This window comes from Pantherophis guttatus, chromosome 13 (assembly GCF_059756535.1).
Source record: "Pantherophis guttatus breed Tessera chromosome 13, ASM5975653v1, whole genome shotgun sequence".
Classification (NCBI taxonomy): domain Eukaryota; kingdom Metazoa; phylum Chordata; class Lepidosauria; order Squamata; family Colubridae; genus Pantherophis; species Pantherophis guttatus.
Window position 1 is genome coordinate 16,175,798 of NC_142075.1, and position 27,854 is coordinate 16,203,651.

Here is a 27,854-nt window from a genome sequence, read left to right on the forward strand (position 1 = left end):
GTGGTGCAGCAGACTAAAGCATTGTTAAGATAACACCAGCTGCCTGCAATTACTGCAAGTTCAAATCTCATCAGGCTCAAGGTTGACTCAGCCTTCCATCCTTTCTAATGTAGGTAAATTGAGGACCCAGTTTGTGGGGGCAATAAGCTGACTTTGTATAAATATACAAAAGGATGAAGGCTATTGCTTAACGCATTGTAAGCTGCCCTGAGTCTCCGGAGAAGGGTGGCATATAAATCAAATTAAAAAAAAAATTAAAATACTGTGCTTTCAAACTGCTAAATTGGCAGAAGCTGGGACAAGGAACAGGAGCTCACCCTGTTACGCGGCACTAGGGATTCGAACCGGTGAACTGCCGACCTTTCGATCGACAAGATCCCAGTGACCAACCCATAAAAAGTATGCAGTATGCAATTTTTAAAAGAAGCAAGGGATGTTAAACAATTAATTAAAAAATGGCGAAGGGCATTCAGGATTGTTGTTGTGATGAAGAAAAATGCATAGGCAGGAAGAAGGTTAATGGGAAGGCACCCCGAACAGCTTCTGGGAGCTCCCTTTTATTGTTATCCACAGTCTCCGTGGCAGAAGCTGATTCATTGATAAAGATTCACTTATCCCAATTGGCTAAACAAAGCTCATGATATCCATGTGGACAGCTCATGCTTTCCTGCTGCAAACAATGTGATCTGCCTATGTGCCAAATCTCATGTCTCACACTTCCTGAGATAGGATCATTATGCTGACGTTGCATTCCTCAGCGTGGTTTGCCAGCCACTGAGAAAGCAATCATCCCCACACAGGATGCTAGCCATCCCAATGGGTGCATGCTACTTTGGGCATCCCAAGCAAGGGGGGCAAAGCCGTGTTTTTATGTCTTTATGGAAGGCCAGAGGGTCTGCCTCACTTCTGATGGGGGAGTGTTCCACAGGGTGGGGGCAACAGCAAGAGAAGGCTGTCTTTCTGGACCCCACAAGTTGGAATTCTTTGGCTGATGTGGTACGCAACATACCTTCCCTATCTGACTGGGTGGGACGGGGTGAAGTTACAGGATTTCCCAGACAAAACCTTGACACAGCACAAAGCGTCTTACCTTGATAATGAAATCGGCTCCAAGAGGCCCTGGGATTTTTATCGCTTCTCTCTCCGAGCCCTTCTGAAATTCAACTGTTGTGTTTTCAATGACGTACATTCCTGGGGCATTGAAACTGTGTTCTCCAATATCTCCCTGCAGTGTCTTTGATTCAATCGCTGAAAAGCATAAATGGGAGGGAGGAAATACACATTATTCTTTAGCAGATCATGATGAATTTATGTCATTGGCTTACTGAAAGCATATGCCGCACCAAATGTAGTAAACATAAAACACAGGTTGTCGTATGCACTATTTATATCAATACTATCCTGATCACATGGGAGTCATTAAAATGACCAGTCCATCCCATTCTTTAATGCTTTCCATTTTTTAAAAAAAATTGATTTATATGCCGCCCTTCTCCGGAGACTCAAGGCGGCTTACAATGTGTTAAGCATTAGCCTTCATACTTTTGTATATTTATACAAAGTCAGCTTATTGCCCCCACAAACTGGGTCCTCAATTTACCTACCTTAGAAAGGATGGAAGGCTGAGTCAACCTTGAGCCTGGTGAGATTCAAACTAGCAGTAATTGCAGGCAGCTGAATGATAATAACAGGCTATTAGTCTGCTGTGCCACCAGGCTCTTCCTGGTGAAAGCCCAGATGATTCCCAGTATAACAAAAATAAAAAAAACTAATTTATCACCGGTATACAGTTAAGGAGAGATTCGGTTGCTTTGCACGGCCTCACAGTATTTTTTTAAAAAAAATTAAGCATTTCATGGCATCATTTTAAAATAATACCAAGAGAATTCCAGGAATGCACAAATACAGAGATTCTCTGGAAAAAGCAGTCCAGAAGAAACATCCATATCTTTTCGATCCAGACAAGTCTTCCAAGTAAAGAAATCTCACACATGCAAACTCTATTTTAGGAGGCAACCCTCAAGCACCCCCAAAGTTAGTCTTTCTGTATGGATCACAATTTGTATTTAATATGTTGGAAATTTTTTTTTAAGGGACGGGGTGACTCAGTGGCTAAGACATTGAGCTTGTCGATGGAAAGGTCGGCAGTTCAGCGGTTCGAATCCCTAGCGCTGTGTAATGGAGTGAGCTCCCGTCACTTGTCCCAGCTTCTGCCAACCTAGCAGTTCAAAAGCACTTAAAAAATGCAAGTAGAAAAATAGGGACCACCTTTGGTGGGAAGATAACAGCGTTCCCTGTGCCTCTGGCGTTGAGTCATGCCGGCCACATGACCACGGAGACGTCTTCAGACAGCGCTGGCTCTTCGGCTTCGAAACGGAGATGAGCACCACCCCCTAGAGTCGGGAACGACTAGCGCATATGTGCGAGGGGAACCTTTACCTTTACCTTTTATGTTTTTTTCCCCCTGTTCTTTAGATAGTTTTTTTTAGACAGAGTTGGGAAAATCCATTATTCAATGCAGGCTGGGAATTGTAAATAGGAGGCCGGAGGCACCAATATCACACAAGTCCGTTAAATTGCCTTTTTGATCACAAACATAGTGGTGCGTGAAAAGGCACCAATCACCTGTATTTATTGCTCTTAGTTCTTCCAGGCTGCCACATACGCTATTGATGTGGTCAGAAAAGCAGAAAGAAGATTCCATCAGCTGCTTAGATGTGGGAGAGGGGATTGATTAGTCATCTCCCTCCGAAGAATGTGCCAAAAAGAAAGAAATAGCAACTTCATCTTGGTCTGCTCGCATATCTGGACAACATCAGCATTATCACCCAGATCACAATGCCCATCCCCCACTATACTAAAATTTAGACTCTTCAACATGGCCATCCAAAGTTGGCACATTCTACAGGCTTGGTGTTTTTTTTTGAAAAGTGATCATTGGAAGGCACTGTTTAACGTTGGCATTTTATTTCAGCAGCAATTCTCAACCTTGGCAAAAGTTTTAAGATGCGTAGACTTCAACTCCAGCATGGACTTCAGCTGGCTGGGGAATTCTGGGAGTTGAAGTCCACACATCTTAAAGTTGTCAAGGTTGAGAAAGACTATTTCACAGTTACACAGGCTATGCACAATGAGAGGCACAATTTAAAATTTAGAGGAAGCAGCCACAATCTGTTTCTCCTCCATCAGTTCCTAAGGGAAACCATCTGTCTTCTAAGATAGATATACTGCCTGAACTTAATATTATTCTTGTGTATTTCTTCACAGACCAAAATTATATTATCTTGAGCTAATGCAACAGAGACAAATTCTTAAAGAATATTTTCTCTTCTCTTCTCTTCTCTTCTCTTCTCTTCTCTTCTCTTCTCTTCTCTTCTCTTCTCTTCTCTTCTCTCTTCTCTTCACCTCTTCTCTCTTCTCTTCTCTTCTACCTTACCCTACCCTACTCTATCCACCATTCCATTCCATTCCATTCCATTCCATTCCATTCCACTTCACTCCACTCCACTCCACTCCACTCCATTCCATTCTTAGCTGCACTGATTGGTTATGAGCCATCAAGCCAGTGTCAACTTTTAGCAACCACATAGATAGTTTTTTTTTTCTGTAATGATCTGTCCCCATCTTGGTCTTTCAGATCTTCCAACTGAGCACTATCATCACTGTAACTGTGTCCATCCTCCTTACTGCTGGACATCCTCTTCCTCTCTTTCCTTCCATATTTTCCCAGCATTAGGATCTTTTCCAGATACTTCATCTACATAAGGAAGGCTATTTATGTCCATCCTCCTCCCCCAACAATAAGAAACTTTAGGAATCTCATCTCAAAATACACTATGAGAATATGACCTTGGCCAAGTCAAAGGTCTACTTGAGTTCTGCCTTGATGCAACTAATACCAACAGCCCTAATATCTTCGGTGTACTCCAGCTATTGAATTTGCTCATCGTGCTGAATAATTCACCACCCATCAAAGCATACAAGAGTCTTACTTTTGCAAAACCTTGCAAATATTCCAGTAATCACTTGTCTCAGCTTTACAAATTACCTCGAGGCGGCATATTCCCTGGACCTTAAAAGAAAGGAAATAATGCAAGGGCACAGGGAGAACCCGAGTATCTTTCTCTTGATAAAAGGTGCCGGTCCAAATTTATTCTTGGTCTAATTCCAATCAAAACAAGGGTGTTGGAAAAGAAGGATAGAATTGGCCCTCTCTGTCTAGACAGAAGTATATTCAAACTCATTTGTTGTAAAGGAAGTTATTCATCAGATGTCCCTTAAAAAACAACAGGCATCGTTTAAACCACACTTAAAATCCTTGGAATCCTTCAGAGGTAAAGAGATCTGGTAATATGTAAACAATAACAACAACAGACACTTTTAGCAAGAGCACTTAAGACTTATATACAGCTTCACAGTGCTTTTACAGCCCTCTCTAAGCGGTTTACAGAGTCAGCCTATTGCCCCTAACAATTTGGGTCCTCATTTTACCCACCACAGAAGGATGGAAGGCTGAGTCAACCTTGAGCTGATCAGGATAGAACTCCTGACTGTGGCAGAGGTAGCCTGCAATACAACATTCTAACCACTGTGCCACCAAGAATGAGAATGAGAAAGGGAATAAGAGAGGGAGGGAGAGAGGGAGGGAGGGAGGGAGGGAGGGAGAGAGGGAGGAAGGAAGGAAGGAAGGAAGGAAGGAAGGAAGGAAGGAAGGAAGGAAGGAAGGAAGGAAGGAAGGAAGGAAGGATTAGCAATAACACTTAGACTTATATACTGCCTCACAGAGCTTTACAGCCCTCTCTATGCAGTTTACAGAGTCAGCATCTTGCCCCCTCCCCCAAACAATCTGGGTCCTCATTTTACTGACCTCGGAAGGATGGAGGGCTGAGTCAACCTTGAGCTGGTCAGGATCGAATTCCTGACAGTGGGCAGAGTTAGCCTGCAATATGACATTCTAACCACTGTGCCACCAAGAATGAGAATGAGAAAGGGAATAAGAGAGGGAGGGAGGGAGGGAGAGAGGGAAGGAATAGCAATAGCACTTAGACGTATATACTGCTTCACAGTGCTTTACAGCCCTCTCTAAGCGGATTACAGAGTCAGCATCTTGCCCCACCTCCAACAATCTGGGTCCTCATTTCACCGACCTCGGAAGGATGGAAGGGTGAATCAACCTTGAGCCGGTGAGAATCAAACTGAGGAGTGCTGAGGGGAGAGTCATAAGTCTGAAAAAGGATTATAAATCACTTTTCAGTGCCATTGCAACTTCAAACAGTCACTAAATACCTGTAATATTTTTCCAAGATATGACACCAGCAACCCCAGAGCTTACCTACAAGATCAGTTCTTCTCTACTCTCGCTTGCTCGGTCTGTCAATACCAATTTCTCTGAGGAATGAGCACCAAGCACTGGGCTGTGAGTAATATATGTACAGCCATTTCTTCAAAAGGAAAGTAATATTTTACAAATCCACTTGTGGCCATCTGGAAATAACAGTAAAGTGGCTTTCCAAGCATATTCCTCCAGAAGGGATGGCTTGGAAATGTCTTTTGAACCTTACACCCTGTGAATTCATCTAAGTTACAACTCGAACATAACAAGGCCTTTGTTTGCCGTTGGTGAACACTTAACTACTAACCCAGCCAAGTGAAATCCTATCTAACGCCGATTAAAAGATGTCAGTTTTAGGAGAACACCTGATGATATCCACAACAGGGATCCTTATCACAAGACTACACTGGGGCGTGATCTATTTTACTGCTGACTTACGTGGGGGACCAAAATCAAAAGCAGTAGCTAGATCAGTGCCAGAAATCATGAATGCAACATGTGTTTTCAAGAAATGTGCCAGGTTTGGATTTCATTGGTAACAAGCTGCCATAGATCTAATGCATCTAGCATTAATAGCCACTAGTGAAACACTGGGACGAGAACGCTCCAAAAATATTTCTGCAAACCAGAGGAAATGGGGTCACATTAGCAGATACTGTTGTGGCCCGCCAGCGGCCAGTGGAGTTGGCAGCAGAGTTGGACAGTGAGGAGGTCGAGGAGGAACATGGACCAGTCCTGGGGGCTAGGGAAAGCTCAGACAAGGGCTCTGCATCGGAGGCAGAGAGGGAGCTAGACAGCAGTGAGGCAGAGAACAGCTGGAGACTGTTCCCAGTGTGTGCATGCACAGAGCTTCCAGAAGACAAGAATAATTAAGAAAGCAGGGTGGACTTGAGAGTAAAGCCACACCTTGGAGGTGATTGGCCCCTCCAATAGGAAACAAAAGAGGAGCGAACATGGGGTTGGCTTTTGCAGGAAACAATTCATTTGTTCGGTCATTTTAAGAGTGGAATGTTCTGTTCGTGACCATAAGAGATTCTGTGCCAAGTTTTGCCTTGCTCTGAATTTGGAAACTAGTTATCTGGAAGCTCTCCAAGTGAGATAATGTTTGTGTTGATAAATATTCCTCTTAAAGACTGTTTGCCAAGCCTTGCTGACTGTGAATGAAAAGAAAGAAAGTCGTGCAAATAAAAGGGGTTTTGCTGGGACCAAGACTCTGCTTCATGCTTTTTAAGGAAGCCTTGGTCAAAACAGATACATTTTAATGGAAACTACCGCAAAATGATGTATGCTGTGGCAAAAACAAAGAAATAATCCTAAAGTCTTTTAAACTACAGTGGGTTCTGAACTGATCCAGGGAGTCCTCGACTTATGAATGGTTGCTTAGCCATTCAAAATTATGACAGGCCCCATCAAAAGCTACTTACAACTCGGTTCCAAAGTTATGATGTCTCTCCGGTCACATGACTACATTTGGGGCAATTGGCTGTCATTTAGAGCTGGTTGCAGCATCCCAGGATCATGTGACTGTAATTTATGACAATTCTTTTTCCAGAAAAAAAGTGTTTACACAGGGAAAAAATGCCCCAAAGCAGTGAGTTTGCTTAAGCACTGTGGCATTCATTTAACAAACCACATCTAAAAGGTCATAACATCTGATCTGGTTACGTGATGACCTGCTTTATGACTGGCATATCTTGAGACCATAATTGTCAGGCTAAACTATAGTCCTAAGCAATGGTGAAATCCATTTTTTTTTACTACTGGTTCTGTGGGTGTGGCTTGGTGGGCGTGGCTTGGTAGGCATGGCAGGGGAAGGATACTGCAAAATCCCCATTCCCTCTCCACTCTTGGGGGAAGGATATTGCAAAATCTCCAGTCCCACCTCACTCTGGGGCCAGCCAGAGGTGGCATTTGCCGGTTCTCCGAACTACTCAAAATTTCCGCTCCTGGTTCTCCAGAACCTGTCAGAACCTGCTGGATTTCACCCCGGTCCTAAATCAGGGACTACCTTGAACGATTAAGCAGGAAAAGGTCTTGGACCAAAGAGAAATGCATCAAGCCACCATTCATCACTTTAAAGAAAGCAAATTCAGTGTTAGGATGAAGGAGACAAAGCAATCTGAAATAAAATTATTAATTTAGAAAGCTTTTCTAGAAATATAGATTGCCACCAGTGGCCCTTACTGGCTAGAACTGGCACTTAAAGGGGGCTGTTGAGTCTCTCTTATGTCATGTGTTAAGCTGTTAGGAGAACTGGGAACAGAAAACCAGCCTGTTAGAATTCATAATTTTTTCCACTCTTGCATTATTCCCCAAGAAGAAACATAAGGCTTTTTTTAAAAAAGAAAAGAAAAGGGGGAAAAAAGCCTCCATCTCCAAATCCTCAAACTATGTACCATATTTCCTTTTTAATACTTATAAAGAAAATTACAGAATTCACTCACAGGACTAACCACTTAAAATGCAAGCTTCTGTCATTCCAAAAAAAAGAAAGAAAGAAAAAGAAAAAAGAAATTTAGCATCTTTCAATTTGCTCCCAACTAGACTTCTTGTAAGTTCATGAACTTGGTTATCTAGCATGAGCCACTTGTGAAAATATTAGCTTCTGGTTGTGTTGCTTCTACGGCAGAGGGATTATTTTCAGAGAACGCTGGCTTACTTTGGATTCGATATCCTTAATACTTCTGAAAAGCCTACAATATCTTCTAACAGCCCTCTCCTTAGCTTCAAATCCATTTACTCATCCCCTGAAACTATTTAAATCTTAAACAAAGGGAATATGAGAAGAAAAATAAATCTCTTTGTACTGGTAGCAAAATCCATTTTCAATTGAGCGGGAGCAAGCTTGCAATCTTCACCATTCCCATGTTTGTACATAAAACAATCACAAGTGGATCAGAGGTGGGTTTCAGCAGTTTCACCCCATTCTGGGGCCAGCCAGAGGTGGTATTTGCTGGTACTCCGAACAACTCAAAATTTCTGCTACCGGTTCTCCAGAACTGGTCAGAACCTGCTGATTTCACCCCTCATCTCACTAGACTATGATAAAATAAGTTGTATAGCAATAGCGCTTAGACTTATATACCACTTCACAATGCTTTACAGCCCTCTCTAAGCAGTTTACAGAGTCAGCCTCTTGCCCCCAACAATCTGGGTCCTCATTTTAACCATCTCGGAAAGATGGAAAGCTGAGTCAACCTTGAATTGGTCAGGATCGAACTCCAGCCACTCGGCAGAATTAGCCTGTAATACTTCATTCTAACCACTGTGCCACCACCGCTGTTCTGTACAGTTTATGTTGTGGGAACCAAGCCATCTTCTTAAGCAACAGGATGATTCTTCTGTGTCTCCCAGTACGTTATATGAACACCTAAATTGTGCTTGATAATCCTGGTTAAACCCAGCCATTCCCCCCCCCCCTTTTTTTTTTATCAAAAAGAACAGGGGAAAATGCTACAAAACTGCTTTCAGTAATAGAATAGAATAGAATAGAATTCTTTATTGGCCAAGTGTGATTGGACACACAGGAATTTGTCTTGGTGCATACGCTCTCGATGTACATAAAAGAAAAGATGCATTCGTCGAGAATCATAAGGTACAACACTTCCAACACTTAATGATAGTCCTAGGGAACAAATAAGCAATCAAATCACATTAGGAAACAGTCAATATAAATCGTAAGGATACCAGCAACAAGGTTACAATCATGCTGTCATAAGTGGGAGGAGATGGGTGATAGGAACGATGAGAAGATTAACAGTAATAGTAATGAAGACATAGTGAATAGTTTGACAGTGTTGAGGGAATTATTTGTTTAGCAGTGTGATGGTGTTTGGGGAAAAACTGTTCTTGTGTTAACATAACATAACTTTTTTATTTTATTTATATGCCGCCCTTCTCCGGAGACTCAGGGCGGCTTACAATGCATTAAGCAATAGCCTTTATACTTTTGTATATTTTATACAAAGTCAGCTTATTGCCCCCACAAACTGGATCCTCAATTTACCTACCTTAGAAAGGATGAAAGGCTGAGTCAACCTTGAGCCTGGTGAAATTTGAACTCGCAGTAATTGCAGGCAGCTGATGTTAATAACAGTGCTTTAGTCTGCTGCGCCACTAGGGCTCTTATGCCCAAATACAGCATTAATAATTGCACATAGATAGATAAAGAAGTCAGATCTTCAAGTACACTTAAACTTCAAAAACCTCTGAGTATTGAAACATGAATAGGATTGATTTTCATTAAAGTACACTCTGCTCATAGTGAACATTGGAAGCCTTCCAGAGTCACCCTGTGGTTGAGATGGGCAGCAAAGAAAATGAATAATAAACAAACAAACAAATCCATACCAAGTTGTGCTGGTCCTTTTATAGTAATTCTTGCACTGCGGCTTCCATGTGGAACAGCAATCATGGTTTCCTCCCCTAAAAAAATTAAATGCACTGATTCAAATAAATTATTTTACAAGAGAATTATCACATTCTATGTCTAGACTTTTTTTAAAAAGGTACACTCGGCAATTGTTCATTTTATTTGAAAAACACGCATGCTATTCAATACATTATCCTAAAGCCAATTTCTAAAGGAGGCTGCTATTATGTTACATGTGGATGTGTAAATCCATCCATTGGATGCTTATTTTCTATACACCCTCATAAGATGTTAGCCATTAAAGTCTTAATGCTCAGACTATATCTTTAATTATTGGGATTTTAATTGTCGTGGGCTAAATTATTTAATTTGGTTTTAAATTGTTTCTAACTTTTGTATTCCTGTATTTTATCCTGTGCCTGTTCACTGCCCTGAGTCCTTCGGGAGTAGGGCGGTATACAAATTTAATAAAACAAACATAAAACAATAAAACAATTACTTCACTGAATTAAAACATGAACAAGTTATTCTGTGCAGAATGCTTCCCGGTAAAAACAATTAACGACTGTTTGCCCAGATTTTGTCCACAATTTAACTCCTATAGGTAGACACAAATCAACTACCTAAATCCTAAAAACTTGCAATTTGCTAAAGGTTTTTTTTTTTAAAAAAAACAACCCAAATTAGAGCTTTGAATCTGTCAACTTAAACCTCTTTCTAAACCTTTTCATTTATTTATGCACAGAAACTTTTTACGTTGTCTACATCCAGCTTTGCAGCTGTAGTGACAGGTATAGCCTATATTTCAATGTACTCTCGCAGAATCCACGGGGAAGCCCTTAAGTTCAGTGGCCATTTATAATGCTGCTTGCATGGCTGTTATTTAAAAAAAAAATGTGACAAGAAGTTCAAAAGCCATCTTGGGGTGCCATGTCCTTCATGCCCTTGTTCAAACCGGCCTTAGCAATCATTTTACTTCCCCCCAGAACTTGCAAGTATAATTTAAAACACTTTATTTGATCAGCAACAATATTAATTTTATATTTAGTGGGAAAAAAAGAAAGAAAAAGAAAGAAAGAAAGAAAAAGAAGGAAAGAAAGAGAAAGAAAGAGAAAGAAGGAAAGAAAGAAAGAGAAAAAGGGAAAGAAAGAAAGAAAGAAAGAGAAAGAAGGAAAGATAAAAAGAGAAAGAAAGAAAGAAAAAAGAAAGAGAAAGAAAGAAAGAAAAAGAAAGAAAGAAAGAGAAAGAAGGAAAGATGGAAAGAGAAAGAAGGAAAGATAGAAAGAAAGAAAGAAAGAAAGAAAGAAAGAAAGAAAGAAAGAGGGAGGGAGGGAGGAAGGAAGGCAGGTAGGCAAGCCTTTATTTTGGAGAGTAGATCAATCTGGAAAAAAAATCTATCTCCAGGAAAATTCCTGGTTTTATCTTTGACCTTCATGGGCCTTTTCAAAAGACGCTACCAAATTGCATTTTATTTTATATTTTTGGTCGAAATGAAAATTGTTAAACAGGTGAACCTTCTGATGAAATCACATTTATTTTATAATCCTGGATAAGAGTGAACGTATTATCAGTCTTATTGAGACAAAAACTCACATGACCGTAAAGAATTCACTGCCAATAAGTGAGTGGTGACAAGATGGCTTTAAAGAACTTGAAGGCGAAAAAAAGGCAGATTCTCAGGAAAAGAACAGCCTACCTAACCTCTCAAGATGAGAGATTTTGCACTTTCATTTCTGAAGAAAAACGCCAAAAAGAAGAGGTATATAATTCACAAATAGGAAACCATCTCGTGCGCTGTACCTGGATGAAGGGTATTTTGGCACATGGCTTCAAGAGGGTTTAGCCAGGCCTCAAGTCTTATCCAGCTCTTCAAATGCTCACAAGACAGCCCTGACCGCTGCCTCTGTAGAATATTCTGGATATTTTTCATGGAGGGGGACATTAATAAGCTCATTGCGCTCTCAGCGTGAACTCCAATCTGCCACCAAGTCTGCAGATTTAAAAGGCCTGCCCTCATCAGTTACCGAAACAAAAACTCTTGTATTCTTACACAGCAGCATACAGGCGGTTGGCTAAACCATACAATTCTATTAAATCAGTCAGTAAGAAATATGTTGTTTTTAGAAATGGGGGAAGGATGAAAAAGTAACTACTCGGTTCTTCTATTTAAGAGGGGTGGGAAAGCGCCAATCATGTTTTATAATTTCCATTTCTATTTCATTTATGAATAGTCAGCTTTGCTTGGGGGGTAGTAGTAGATTCTAGGTGCTGGGGCCAAAGGGGGGGGAATCCCCTCCTCCTCCCCTCCTCCTCCCCTCCTCCCTCCCCCTCCCTCCCCTCCTCCTCCTCATCACATCCATGATGGTATGTTTCTGCTAATGCAGATGAATATAATAATAATATTTCTCTGATTAAGGGAAGCATACCATTTAGGATGCAGAAAGTAATATTTCTCCCCTATTTTGCAATAGTCAGGATGCATTTGGAAAACTTGTATTCTATATTTTCTATATAACCAGTATTCTATATTTTCTATATAACCAGTATTCTATATTTTCTATATAACCAGTACTCTATATTTTCTATATAACCCGTATTCTATATTTTCTATATAACCAGTACTCTATATTTTCTATATAACCAGTACTCTATATTTTCAAAGACGCATTAGCATTCTATTCTATTCTATTCTATTCTATTCTATTCTATTCTATTCTATTCTATTCTATTCTATTCTATTCTATTCTATTCTATTCTATTCTATTCAGAGGAACTCTATGCTGCAATACACATTGCAGAGTTGCATCAGGTAAGACAGGCCTCATGGAAGACATAGAGATGTCAGGACCACGGACAGCGCATAGCAGATACAACAAGCCTCAGTATTCAGATACAACAAGCAGTATTCCTCTTACAAGAACTGTTCAGGAACAGGCCTGTAGGAGGGAGCAAGGGTTTAAGGAAGCCTTTATGGTCTGGTATTTAAATTGCACCACCCCATAAGATGCATTTTGTGGTTTCCTAAAGCACCTATCAGTATTTAGCCTGGGGAAGAAGAGAAAAGACGGGAGATGGGTGGTACAAGATTATACAGCACAAGCCTTCCTCGTGACGAACCCAAAGGCATAACTGTTTTGGAAACAGATGTCTGCTAGGAATTCTGGAGGTACAAGATTCTTGCCCCGGTGGCTCCCATAATTTCCAAAACAATGTATCTTGGAGCAAAGCATAGTGCTAACGACATTACTGGTACTTTCCATTTTTGATGGTAAATCTGTGGGAATGCATCCATTTCTTTTATCTTAAAATACCTATTTAAGTACATATATTCTAGGTCAGAGGTGGGTTTCAGCAGGTTCTGACCAGTTCTGGAGAACCGGTAGCAGAAATTTTGAGTAGTTTGGAGAACTGGTAGTAAAAATTCTGACTGGCCCCGCCCTCATCTATTCTCAGCCTCCCAAGTCCCAGCTGATCGGGAAGAAATGGGAATTTTGCAGTAACCTTCCCCTGGAGTGGGGTGGGAATAGAGATTTTACAGTATCCTTCCCCTGCCATGCCCACCAAGCCACGCCCACCAAGTCACACCCACAGAACTAGTAGTAAAAAAAATTTAAACCTACCCCTGTTCTAGGTTACAAAATGCATATTTTAAGGTGAAAGAAATGGATACATGCTTATAGATTTATCGTATATATGAAAGTAAAGTAGACTAGTCCCATGGAGAGATAGGTGGCAAATAAGTTTAACAAATATATGTATATCTGTATCAGTGGCGGGTTTCAACTTTTTTTACTACCGGTTCTGTGGATGTGGCTTGGTGGGCGTGGCATAGCTTGGTGGGTGTGGCTTGGCGGGCATGGCAGGGGAAGGTTCCTGCAAAATCCCCATTTCCTCCCGACCAGCTGGCACTCGGGAGGCAGAGAATAGATGGGGGCGGGGCCAGTCAGAGGTGGTATTTACCGGTTCTCTGAACTACTCAAAATTTCGGCTACCGGTTCTCCAGAACTGGTCAGAACCTACTGAAACCCACCTCTGATCTGTATGTCTGTCTGTGTGAGTGTGTTTGTTTGTTGAGTGCATACAAAAACTGGGTACGCTTTGTACAAAGCATATGTGTTGGAAAAAATATGTAATTTCTCATGCAGTGGTTTAAGGAAATATAAACTGATGTTGAATTATTATGGATTGTACCTATAGGTAAATATGCATGAAGCTGGCCTAGACTGCTAAACCCTGCCTTGTCAATCATTTGTCTTAATTAGAAATTAAGTGGAAATCTTGTAGAATTGCCATTCCTGCATAAATTATTCGTCAGTAGTAACCAGGGGATCAAGCCAGTTCTAAGGTTAGCCCAGTTCTGATTATGACTTGAAGAGACATTTGGTCCGATTTGCAATTTAATACCACACTGATTTTATCCAAACAGAATCAATGTCCTGAACTGGAACTGAGCCATTATTTAAAAGTTCAGCTGGAATGGTTTGACCCTTTGATATTACTACAGCCACTTATAACAAATGTAGCAATGATACTGTGTAGCTCATCTCTCTAAGGGAGACAGCGGCTCAGTGGCTAAGACACTGAGCTTGTCGATTGAAAGGTTGGCAGTTCAGTGGTTCGAATCCTTAGTGCCGCGTAACGGGGTGAGCTCCCTTTACTTGTCCCAGCTTCTGCCAACCTAGCAGTTCGAAAGCACGTAAAAAATGCAAGTAGAAAAATAGAGACCACCTTTGGTGGGAAGGGAACAGTGTTCTGTGCGCCTTTGGCATTTACTCATGCCGGCCACATGACCATGGAGACGTCTTCCGACAGTGCTGGCTCTGTGGCTTTGAAACGGAGATGAGCACCGCCCCCTAGAGTCAGGAACGACTAGCACATATGTGCGAGGGGAACCTTTACCTTTACCTTAGCTCACCTCTCTACTGTAGGGACTTAGAACAGAAAGCATTATGGTTTTTCTAATATGCAAGCAAGATCCTGAAGTTATTCTTCTAGCTTCAAGCTTTACAACATGGACCTCTTCACAGTTATACAGAGGGCAAGAAGCAGAAATGTGTGCCAAGAAATGAAAGAATGAGAGAGAATTATCTTTGTTTCCCACTTACAACTATGCTTAATGCCAGTATTATGGAGAGGGAGGCATTTAATACCACATACTGCCTGCCACAAAAAATTAAACATATTCTTTTCCTCCACTGCATGGTCTAAAGGGACTAAAAGCATGTCACAATTCATAAGCACTGATACACTTTATGGAAGCTTGCTGCAGCCTCAAAGAATTAACAGTTCATACATTCCAAAGTCAGGGGAAATGAAGTCATTAAATCCTAAGAAGCAGCACCAGGGAGCTCAGGAAATAGAAAAGGACGTACGGGTCATTAGACAGATAGGATCCATTTTAGTCTGCTGCCATTATCTTTCAACAGAAAGGAATACCGCAGACCTTGCTTCATATTTCCATCTAACCATATTGCTAAACATCTCCTCAATTTAAGAGAAGCGGTCAAGTGGGACCCCTAAAAGGTAAAAAGTATGGAACAAAAAAAAAGAGAGAAAGAAATCCTGACTGTCTTTGCTGAAATAAAGCGGCGTTGTTCCCACATTTAACTAAACGAGATTGTTGGATAGAAGAGAGCCAGAGCATCCTTCTATTATCCATCTATTAGCTGGACATCCGTGCTTCACTATGAAACTATGTGCTCGGGCTTGATACATTGACACTTAAAGTCTGAAACTTAATGTAGAATGTGTAACCCTGTAGCATCAGAGCGTATTAATATAAGGCAACTGGAAGTTGGAACAGAGGGGGAAGAGGAGGAGAATGTCCCAGCCCACAGGCCAGATGAGTCACGCACTGGCCACACCCACGCCCATTTTAGCAAAGGGTTAGCAGCAGTGTGTGTTAATATAAGGCAACTGGCAGTTGGGACAGAGTTCCTTTCAGGTGGGGAGGGGGAGTAGAACGTCTAACTCCTTAGCATCAGAGCATGTGAATATAATACTGTGTATGAAATACTAATGATCTGATGGTCATTTTGAAAAATCCTTTCTTAGCGAGCACCTAGAAGCCAAGAGGAACATACATGCCAAATTTCAAGTTTATAGGCTTTATGGTTCTGGAGATTTCGTGATGAGTGAGTGGTATTTGACATAAATATATGTATGTATAGTTTTTGAAAGTCCTTAAAAAGGTTTTTGTTTGGGAATTTAGAGGATTCTGAGCTGGGATTAGCCAGGATTTTAAACATTTTAACTAACAAACTTATAATGACGCGGGAAAACACCCGAGATTTTAACTAGATAGATAGATAGATAGATAGATAGATAGATAGATAGATAGATAGATAGATAGATAGATAGATTATGAAGCCTCTTGCACTAGAATAGGCAGAGAAAAATCCCAATTAACCCATGCATTCTAGGGAAGACTTTGTAAAGCTTCTCTGTTCTGTTTGTTTCAAGAGCACAAGAAGGTTTCCACCCTGAACATGTTTTGCCAGCCATTAAAATGGGAAGAAGAAGAGGAGGAAAAGGCAGCAATTATGGAGAGAAGTGGTATTGATCTCGAGGAGAGTACCATACATAAAAGAGAGGTCCTTGGTGCTGTCTGAGCTTGGTTATTTTCTGGCAGACTTTTCATCACCCAAACTAAGTAACATCATCACTGCTAGAACAGAGTGAGGGTTAAGGAATGGAGGAATGGAGGAGGAGGAGGAGGAAAAGGACTGTGGGATTTTTGATGCTCTCTGAACTTGGTGGTTTTCTTGCAAACATTTCATTATCCAACTAGGTAACATTATCAGTGCTAGAAAGGGAGTGGGGTCTATGGACTGGAAGAGAGGGAGGAGGAGGAGGAGGACTATGGGATCCTTAGTGCTCTCTGAACTTGGTGGTTTTCTTGCAAACATTTAATTACCCAACTAGGTAACATTATCAGTGTACTTCATTACTTAGTTTGGTAATGAAACATCTGCAAGGAAACTCATCAGACTCAGAGACCTCTCCAAGGACCTCTCATTTCTACCCTGAGCTTACAGATACTGGTAATACATAAAAGATCTAAGACTTTCCCAGAGGTATGGCAGATTTTACTACTTCTCATCAGTCAAATGTTTGATCACCTTCCCAGAAAGTGAGCTTTTCTTCGACCCAAGCGCAGTCTGACCTAGAAAATGGCAGCTTCGTGTCCCTAAATTTATTCTGTTCTGGACCTCGCATGCAGCATGCTTGCAGCCTCTTTCCTTAGTGTTCTTGAGTAGATACTCTCTACTCAATCAAGTGAGTATCAAGTGAGTATTGCCAAAGTAGTCTTATTGCCGAGAAGCTATTTTCCTGACTCCCTTCTCATTTATTTATTGGTTCGATTTATATGCTGCCTTTCTCCAGAGACTCAGGGCGGCTTACAATGCATTAAGCAATAGCCTTCATACTTTTGTATATACCTGCTTAGTAGGGCTTTCGGGCCCCCCTAAGCGGTGTTCTTTTTTTTATATACGAAGTCAGCTTATTGCCCCCACAATCTGGGTCCTCATTTTACCTACCTCGGAAGGATGGAAGGCTGAGTCAACCTTGAGCCTGGTGAGATTTGAACTTGCATTAATTGCAGGGAGCTGGCAACTAAGTGCTACTTTAACAGCACTTTAGTCCGCTGCTCCACCAAGGCTCCTCATAATGTCCATATCGCTTAAACAACCTCTAACACAGTGATGGCTAAGCTTTTCTGGACCAAGTCCCCAAAGCATGCGTACACGTGCAAATGCGTAAGTGGCCAAACCTCCAAAATGCAATGTGTGCATGGCCCCTGCACATGCCCCCCCTCCCACATGTGCGTGTGCCCCTGTGCATGCGTCCCACCCCTGCACATGCACACCCCCATGCATGCATCCTGCACATGCGCACACAGGCCCCTGCATGCATCCTTCCCCCCCACGCATGCGCCCTGCCCCCCACGCATGCAGCCCTCCTGCACTCACCCCTACATGCATGGCAGAGACCCAAAGACCAGCTGGCCGGTGGGAGGCACACACGCATGCACAGCAAAACTGAACTGGGGCGATGGTTTGCGTGCCCACAGAGAGGGTGCTGAGTGCACCATCACGGCTCTAATATATACAAAGACTGTATCTTTTAATGCAGTCTGGTTTTTAAAACTACACACTGCAACAAGTCAGTGACAAAACGGGAAATTAGACTATTGACTTAGGCACGCAGATACGCGATATATTACAGAATCATATATTTACACCCAAAGGGGGAAAAAACCCCCATGATTTGGGCAAGATTTTCCAAACCACACCGCAGTGGAATGATGAGAAAAACATGCAACGGTGACTTTGATCCAAAGAACATCAAATCTAGAGGGAATCTGAAATGTATTCTTTGTCCAGAAATTCTGGGGAGGGGATCAGGCCCCACAATAAAGCCAAGTCTTTCTCAAAGCTCAGTTTGAAGCCTCCATTAGTGGCAATGATTCAACCTCTTTTGAACACCATCTCTCTCTTGGATACAAAGAAAAAAAATTGAACCCTATCTTCTTGATGAGTTCTTTCTCCAGCCAGATCCCTGATACTTTCATATTACAGGCAGGATCCCAATTTTCTGAAGTTTTGTTTCAGAAAGTAGCTGCCCGCTTTCTGATCTTCCCCCACAATGTAGAACTGGAGATATTATTTTATTTTATTTTTGCCCTCCAAAACAATTCAACGGCTGACCCACAGAAGTTCAGCCAGGAAAAATATCCAGATTTAGCAGATGAATTTGTCTATTTTGGTATTTAACTCTCCTTCAAAGGCCCCAGTTTTCTATGAATTTTATCTTTCTTTCACAAGGAGTGGGAAAACAGAACAAATCAGAAGGGAAGCAGATTATGACTGAAATACACTTTTCTTTTGCCCAATGTAAGTAAGAACGAAAAACAAATATTTCTTTTTGGCTACGAATGATCACTACCATCAAGTTATTTTTCACTGTTTTATGTGTGCCAGCATTCTCTTTTTAAAAATATCCTCCAATTAAATATTTGGCGCCAGCATTCTCGTTTTAAAAATACTCTCCAATTAAAATATTTGAATAATGGCAGTGGTCCAGGGGGAAATTGAACTAATTTATGAATGTATGGATGAGTCAAAGAGACTAGGTGTTTTTTTATTTTATTTTATTCTTTTTAAGCTTGGTCCTTTGACTTGGAACTATAAACCACAAAGCCAACAAAATTAATAAAAAATAAAAATTATTTATTTCTATCTGTCTATCTGCACAGAAACACATAGAGAGAGAAATATATAAATACACATGTCTGAAGTGGTGTAGGGTTTCCTGCCTAAGCAGGGGGTTGGACTAGAAGACCTCCAAGGTCCCTTCCAACTCTGTTATTCTATTCTATTCTATTCTATTCTATTCTATTCTATTCTTATTCTTATTCTTATTCTTATTCTTATTCTATTCTATTCTATTTGTAAACATACAAAATAAGAATCATAAGTTATTTTTTGGGTGGGTTTTTTTTAACGTTGTTGTTTTGTGTGTTCAAGTCAGTCTGGACTCCTGGCGATTCCCTGGACAAATCCCTGCAGGTTTTTTTTCTTTTTTGGCAAGATTCTTCACAATTGGGAAGCTATTGCATTCTTTCTAGGGCTAAGAGAGTTGTGACTGGCCCAAGATCACCAACTGGCTTTGCGCCTAAGGTAGAACTAGAATTCCTAAATCTCCTGATTTCTAGCCTGATGCGAATAATCACCACATCAAACTGGTTCTCATTTTGGTGTAGTGATTAAGAGCGATTAGAAGCAAATCACTTCAAAAAAACTTGCTAAGAAACTTTAGTCCAGGGAGTTGACGCTGACTCGAAGGCATCCTCCCCCACGCCACCCACGCTCCCAAAATGGTGTTTACTCAATTGAATTTCTCTCTTAAAGCTCTTCTTCCAGATCCTTGCATAATTCTCCCAAGGGTCAGCATTACATAATAGAACAACAACTTAACATGAGCCTTTCCCAAAATAAATGTCAGGGTTCCAAGTAACACCCCCAACGAAAGAAGACTCTGAGGCTTGAGTTTCCTCAAAGTTACACTTTATTAGAGATGTCATATTGGCACATCTGGGAAAACCCGAATCTGAAAGCTTCCAGGTTTTCCCCACCCAAAAGAAAGCCCAAGTCCCTTCCCTCTGCACCCACATGTCCATCACATGGTCCAATCATCCACCGTCCAAATTGGAGATACCTCCCAATCCTCTGACTCCAGATGCCAGGGCAAGGCGTCCTTGACTCTCTGAGAAAGGAATGTTATTTTGACTACGTATCACCCATACTCTATGCAATCGCCCCTCCCATTTTCCCACAGTACATTTGGCAGGCCTGAAGGCCCAAATGTAAAAGATGGCTTCCAGGTCTGACAACAAACTCCAAATAATTCTAGGTTCACTTAAAATTGGTGCAATCCACAGTTAACAGCCCCGTTGATAATAACATAGAACAATATTGAGGATAAACATCATATATTTGAGTTGCCGGAGACTTACTTTTTTCTGAGGAAAGGTGTGTCTTGGTTTGCCCTCTCACCAGTCGGCAGGTGGAACCATCCCCTGAGCAGACCCCACAGTTGTCCTCTTTGGCGTGACTCCCGAGCTGTCGATCGCAACCTACGGCCTGCCAATAACAACACTGGAGTCAGAAGGGCAAAACGGACACAGGCCACTTAAGTTTTCTAGAGTGAAAACATCACATTCTCTCTTTCTAAGTTGCCTTCGGTTCTCCCCCACCAAAGCATAATTTGGCTTCACTTCAGATACAAATTAACAGAGTTGGAAGGGACCTTGTAGGTCATCTAGTCCAACCCCCCCCACCCAAGCAGGAGACCATTTCTACACCATTTCTGACAAATGGCAGTCCAGTCACTTTTTGAAAGTCTCAAGTGATGAAGCTCCCACAAAAATACGGTAAAAGTCTCCATCGCTATGAGGTTTAAGATGTTACTTTTCATCACATCCAAAACAAGAAAGGCTAAGCTTTGGGGAATTATTCATTTCTAGACTTCTCTGCAACCAAGGGCCAAGATATTGGATCCTATCAGTGACAGCAATATCACTCTCAATGGCAATATTGCCAGTTTGAGATCCTTATAAATATCTCTGCACAGTTCCCAACTAACAAAATTCCATTTAAGCAGCTTATTGTGTGTGTTTCATTTCATACTCAGCTTCTCAACCTCTTTCCCTACTCCAAGTTTCTAAGTCTCTCTCAATTAAAAAACATGAGATGCCTTGTGGGGGAAAGGGGGAAACAATGCTTAGAATAAGCCCACAGAGATCAAGTGGATGATTTAAGTCACTATTCAGTTTCTCTCCCATTGATTCGGTGTATCTACCAATCTGTAATCTGATTCTACCTTAATCCAACCCAATGGTTTTATTCAATAAAACTTTTATAACATTTCGCCCTCATTCCTTTCTTCTTACACGCAACACGGAGAAAATTAAATTAGAAGGAAAATGTTATTTGAGAGAAAAGGACTCTTAACCTTAAAGTAATTTCATCCTACTTCTGTATCAGCTTGTCAGTCTACAACGTCAAAAAAAAAAGAAGAAGAAGAAGAAGTGCATACTTTTAATAAACAGTTCTGCTTTTTCTTCAAAGGAAATATTTTCCAAGCAGGATAAGCATTTATTCATGTATCGCTTTAAGCTGCCAATTCATTTTCATAAACTTTTTCCTCCAATATCTATGTATTTGTATTGTAATTTGAATAGAAAGCTACATCACGACGTTTGTAAACGTATTGCAGCATAGCCTGTATGAATTCCAGTAGTTACATTTAAGGTTGCAAGGTGTCCACTATTTGAGCGGACAGTCTGCTTTTTTCACATGATGTTCGCTATTTTTTTTTCACAAAATAGTGGACATTTTTTTTATTCAAAAGCTTTATGATGAAATTAAAATGTAATTTAATATTTTACATATTATTATAATATATTTGATGTTTTGAATTTTAAGTAAAGTTTTGAAGTGATTATTTTAATACGTGTTAAAATGTTTGTAAGAAAATATATAATTTAATTGTAATTTTTTTTATTTTTTTACTACTTAACCCCCCCCACCCCCGCTTGTCCGTTATTTTTGGGAAGCAGACCTGGCAACCCTAGTTACATTAAAATATAAAATAAGCCTTGGTAGTACAGTGGTCTAAAGCACCCTGTTATTAAGACCAGCTGCCTGCAATTACTGCAAGTTCGAATCTCTCCAGGCTCAAGGTTGACTCAGCCTTCCATCCTTTCTAAGGTAGGTAAATTGAGGACCCAGTTGTGGGGGCAATAAGCTGACTTTGTATAAATATACAAAAAAGGATGAAGGCTATTGCTTAGCGCATTGTAAGCCGCCCCGAGTCTCCGGAGAAGGGCGGCATATAAATCAAATTTAAAAAAAAAAGCATTTCCCCACATGCCCAAAGAGAACAGAGGATGTTACAGAGAGTCTACCAGTTAACTGCCTGCCCCCCCCCTCTCTCTGTGTGTGTGTGTGTGTGTGTGTATACACACAAACTTTCTCCTTAATTAGGATCTTCTAGTCCTGTCCAGTTTTTTCTTAAAAGCTTCCTGTGATGGAGCATCGACAACTTCTGAAGGCAAACCAGTTCCACTGGTTAATTGTTCCCACAGTTAGGAAGTTTCTCCTTAATTCTAGGTTGCTTCTTTCCTTGATTAGTTTCCACCCGTTGCTTCCTGTCTTTGTCTTCAGGTGCTTTGGAAACTAAATTGATGCCCTCTTCTTTGTGGCTTGAATATTGGAAGACTGCTATCATGTCACCCCTAGTCCTTCTTTTCATTAAACTTGTAGACATACCCAATTCCAGCAACCGTTCTTCATATATTTCAGTCTCCAGGTCCTTCATCATTTTAGCTGCTCTTCTTCTGCACTCTTTCCAAAGTCTCAACAACTTTTTTTTTAATAATGTGATACCAAAACTGAATACAGGATTCCAGGTGTGGACTTACTAAGGTTTTAAAAGGTAAAGGTTCCCCTTGCACATATGTGCTAGTCGTTCCCGACTCTAGGGGGTGGTGCTCATCTCCGTTTCAAAGCCGAAGAGCCAGCGCTGTCCGAAGACGTCTCCATGGTCATGTCACTGGCATGACTAAAGGCGCATGGAATGCTGTTACCTTCCCACCAAAGGTGGTCCCTATTTTTCTGCTTGCATTTTTTTCATGCTTTCGAACTGCTAGGTTGGCAGAACCTGGGACAAGTCACGGGAGCTCACCCCGTTACGTGGAACTAGGGATTCGAACCGCTCAGCTGCCCACCTTTCGATCGACAAGCTCAGCGTCTTAGCCACTGCATCCCTCTATAAACTAATACTTCACCTTGATTTCAATACCTTGATTTGATGCAATCGAGCTTAAAGGCTTGAATTCTTCCGAAAGCAACTGCAGTTCAGTAAAAAATAATTACTTCTAAAAAGCTGTTTCTTGAGCATGGGATACATCTAATTTATTAAGAATGCAGAGTTGCAAGCACATAGAGAGTTGAGCAGGAAAACTGTCTGGCAAAGGCCTCGCTCAGCTTCACACTTCATCTCAGCCAGCTATAAAGAATCCAAGATTTCAACAATTAAGGCATTCGTTCGGCTCAATGCACCTCATACTGTTGGCTATTTACTGAGCAAAGGGATCAACTATAAATATTATAAGCAGATTGGGAAAACATCTGCAACCTTTTAGGGCATATCCAGAAATAATTATAAGTAGCTTTTTCCCTTTATTTTTTCCTTAAAAAATAACCCTCTAGGATTATTGCCTCAAATGAAATAAGTGACAATAAATTTAAGGGAAAGGGATTAATGGAAGAATTGGGACTGTGTCAAGCTGTTAAAACGAACCATCACAGCATAGCTGTAAAAACTGACAAAAATGTTGTAAGGGTCAGATTATAGTAAGAGTTCCAAAATAAGGGTTGGGTTATGTGTGTATATGTTTGTGGGTTTGTTTTTTGCAGAGAGACAGAAAAAAAATGAAAGATGATATGTGTATCGGGAAAGCTGTGAAGTTTTTACTTACAACAGAATTTTTTTTTTAAAAAAATTAGCCTTTTGCAAAACAGCTGAATAGGAAAAAAAAAGTATGAATTATATAAGGTAAAGGTAAAGGTTCCCCTCGCACATATGTGCTAGTTGTTCCCGACTCTAGGGGGTGGTGCTCATCTCCGTTTCAAAGCCGAAGAGCCAGCACTGTCCGAAGACGTCTCCATGGTCATGTGGCCGGCATGACTAAATGCCAAAGGCGTACAGAATGCTGTGACCTTCCCACCAAAGGTGGTCCCTATTTTTCTACTTGCATTTTTTATGTGCTTTCGAACTGCTAGGTTGGCAGAAGCTGGGACAAGTAACGGGAGCTCACCCCGTTACGCGGCACTAGGGATTCGAACCGCTGAACTGCCGACCTTTCGATCGACAAGCTCAGCCTCTTAGCCATTGAGCCACCGCATCCCTTATAAATATTATAATTATAAATTATATATATTATGTGATATTAGTGATGCCTTATAAAATAGGGATTACTTACATATTATACAACAGTTTTACTTCAGAAGAATTCTAAGTGTTTTACTCAAGCCAGAATTGCTATTCTATTATGCAATATTATGTAAAGCCAATGCTTTGGTGAGGTTTTAATGATCAACACTACATTCAGTTAATGTTTTAGAGGGGAAAAAAACGTAACAGTGGATGAAAGACATCTGAAATGCCTTTGAATGAGGTGAGCCTGCTTTTGTCTTCTTGAGAAGTTAATCTCTATTGTCATCTTCAGTTCTGTGATGGGGTGCCATGTAGATCAATGGCCCCCTATCTTCGGGGCACCAGGCAGGGGTGAAATCCAGCAGGTTCTGGAGAACCGATAGTGGTAATTTTGAGCAGTTCAGAGAACCGGTAGCAGAAATTTTGAGTAGTTTGGAGAACCGGCAAATACTACCTCTGGCTGGCCCTAGAGTGGGGTGGGAATGGAGATTTTGCAATATTCTTCCCCCAGGAGTGGGGAGGGAATGGGGATTCTGCAGTATCCATCCTCTGGAGTGGGGAGGGAATGGAGATTTTGCAATATCCTTCCCCGAGGAGTGGGGAGGGAATGGGGATTCTGCAGTATCCATCCTCTGGAGTGGAGAGGGAGATTTTGCAGTATCCTTCCCCTGCCACGCCCACCAAGCCACACCCACCAAGCCACACCACGCTCACCAAACCACGCCCACAGAACCGGTAGTAAAAAAAATTGGATTTCATCACTGGCACCAGGAACTGGGACTGTGGAAAAAAAATTCCCACGGACCGAGAAATGGTTTCTCATGCTACCTTGAATTCCCTGAAGATGTAGCTTTGCTTGCTTGCATGGACCAATTCCTAATGGGCCATGGACCAGTAGACCAGAGGTTGGTGAAGAAACAAGCCAACGAAATGGTTTTCCTTATTTCTTAAGGTAGGATCTGAGCAAACAGCTCAAAATGACAATTTCGACTAAAAGTTAGAACACCTATTTCATAAATGACGCTAGAGCACCGCACACCAAAACAACTAGACACGAGAACAGTTTTTTCCCCCGAACACCATCACTCTGCTAAACAAATAATTCCCTCAACACCGTCAAACTATTCACTAAAGCTGCATTACTATTACTATTAGTCTTCTCATTGTTCCTATCACCCATCTCCTCCCACTTATGACTGTATGACTGTAATTTTGTTGCTGTATCCTTACAATTTATAAAAACTTCCAAGTTCCCTTTCAACTTTGTTGGATTGTACATTCTGAATAACTCCACGGTACATATAGAAGCAGATCTGAAGATACCTAAATCTAGTCATATCACCACAACGATTATACTAAAAGTTAAATTTCCACCCATTCATTCTTTGGGAATAGAGTATTTTTTAAAAAAATCAGCAGCTTTAAAATTACGAGAGAGATTGAAAACTAGGGTTCCTGAATAACCCACAATAATACAAACAAGGAGAGGTGAAGACTAAAATAGGCTCCATATATTAGAAGTGGTTATGGAACTTAATAAATATTTCTCAAAATGTAAATCCAGAAATCAGCAAAAAAAAAAAGAAAAAAGTTTCCACAGCTGTTTCTATAGTTCTCCTTCCCATTTGGATTCAGCCAACAAATTAGATTTAAATGAAAACCATGAACACAGGATGTTTCATTTCGATATGTGAAGGTTAATGCAGAACTGGCCACATTCAAAAAATGTTCATTTCTTAAGCAGATGGTAGGACTTAAATATCACCAAAAAGAAGAGGTGGAGGGAAAGAGGAGAAGACTTTAAAAAAAGGCCAAGTCAAGACAGTAAACATAACGCTATCTAACACACTAATCATGCCGAGCAAAGTATCTCCTTGAGATACTATTTTTAGTCTTGGCTTATCCCAAGAAGCTACATACTGAGTGTAATGGGAGAAACTTCCGCAATTCACCTAATTCCGGTCATTCTCACAGAATCCCAGCCAGAGGGATGGGAAAAATAAGTCTAATATTACTACCAGTGGCAGTAGAAGATCAAGTACTAAGATTAGGCACTTTTCTTTCTGACATGCAACCCTGTGAAGACTTCCGAGTGATCTTAAGGCAACTTTCACAGAGGAGATAGAGAGGCCTACTTTATGTGCTGGCCTCTGAGCTTCACGTATGCCTTATGTCTGTAGAGATTTTCAGCAAGGGTGGGCTTCAAAAATTTTAGCAAGGGGTTCTTCTTTCTTCTTATCCTGCCCTCAGATGCTTTGGAGAATAGCTTGACTCCCTCTTCTTTGGGGGCAGCCCCTGAGATATTGGAAGACTGCTATCATGTCTCCCCTGGTCCTTCTTTTCATTAAACTAGCCATGTCCAGTTCCTGCAAACGTTCTTCATATGTTTTAGCCTCCAGTCCCCTAATCATCTTTGTTGCTCTGCTTTGCACTCTTTCTAGAGTCTCAACACCTTTTTTATATCGTGGTGACCGAAACTGGATGCAGTATTCGAAGTGTGGCCTTACCAAGACCTTATAAAGTGGTAGTAACACTTCACATGATATCGATTCTATCCTTCCATTAATGCAGCCTAGGACGGTGTTGGCTTTTTTTGGTAGCTGCAGCATAATTCCTGAGCAGAAGAGCAAAATCACCCATAGCAGTCATATGACATATTTATTTAGATTTTAGATATTTAGATGAGTTGACTTGAAAACCTTTGCCAAGCCTTGGCGATTAGTGCTAAGTAGGTGTCAGAAGTCAGGAGAACTGAATTTCCAAGTTATGTAACTTTGGCACATCTCTCTGTTTTGCCCACTTCCATGCTGGAGCAGCTGTTGGTCACCCTGTAAATTTGGCTGCTGTTGTTTGGGTTCGCTTTGTTTCGACTCATTCATTTGATTCCTTCTGTTTTTTGTTATTCAGGGAAAGTGGATCATCTAGATGGTTGAATGCCTCTTTCTAAACCAGGAAAAGGTAAATATGTCAGATTCTAGGAAAGCAGCCAAATGCCACTTTTTAATTACTATTGGTAGCAGGGCTGCATTTCCTAAAGTTTGAAATGCATTAGTTAGGCTCCCTTTTTTTAAAAAAATAAAATTCATAAAAGAAGCATTGTAAGTTGGCATCATTAAATCACCATAAGTCGGTTTTAAGTCTCAGTTCATACGTACTCTCTATAGACAACTCTCTGTGTAACCTAGTTGCTCTGCTATAGTTATCCTATTTACAACAAGAAACTAGATGTTGTCCCCCAATTCAGATTCATTCAGTGGCCCAAAGTCCTAGAAAATGAAGGATATTTTTCCGTACCTTTATAAATATATTTTAGAAAAATCTTTATAAATCTCTAATGTATAAGTACAGGAGTGGAGTCCTTGGTGCTGTCTGATTGTTTTCTTGCAGACATTTCCTTACCCACCTAGGTAACATCATCAGTGCCAGAAGGGAGTGGGGTTTGCTCTCTGTTTATATACAACTGGCTTGCCCCCCGCAGGGTTGGTGAGAGTCTTGAGTAGGCTATATTTTACTGTGATGACCCATGCACGAAGGCCACACAGCCAGCTGAGAGTTCAAACTCCCCTTTAATGCTCCAAATTTCCACTGCTTGCCCTTTCTCAGTCATCCTGCCCCTGTTCCTCCCTGCTAACAAGTCATCCCAAT

General features: G+C 41.0%; 1 protein-coding gene across 5 annotated transcripts in view; it reads right to left on the reverse strand.

The window, feature by feature from the left end:
* Positions 1 to 27,854, reverse strand: part of ADAMTSL3 (ADAMTS like 3) — a 174,940-nt gene that overhangs the window by 61,029 nt on the left and 86,057 nt on the right. For all 5 annotated transcript variants that reach the window (XR_015729807.1, XM_087878204.1, XM_087878203.1 and 2 more), the window contains 3 exons: positions 20,224 to 20,350; positions 9,683 to 9,757; positions 1,091 to 1,248 (listed from right to left, as the gene is read on the reverse strand). Coding sequence is in view for 4 of the 5 variants with exons in the window: in XM_087878204.1 (XP_087734330.1) it covers positions 1,091 to 1,248; positions 9,683 to 9,757; positions 20,224 to 20,350 (360 nt within the window). In the remaining variant the exon portion in view is untranslated. The remainder of the gene's footprint in view (positions 1 to 1,090; positions 1,249 to 9,682; positions 9,758 to 20,223; positions 20,351 to 27,854) is intronic.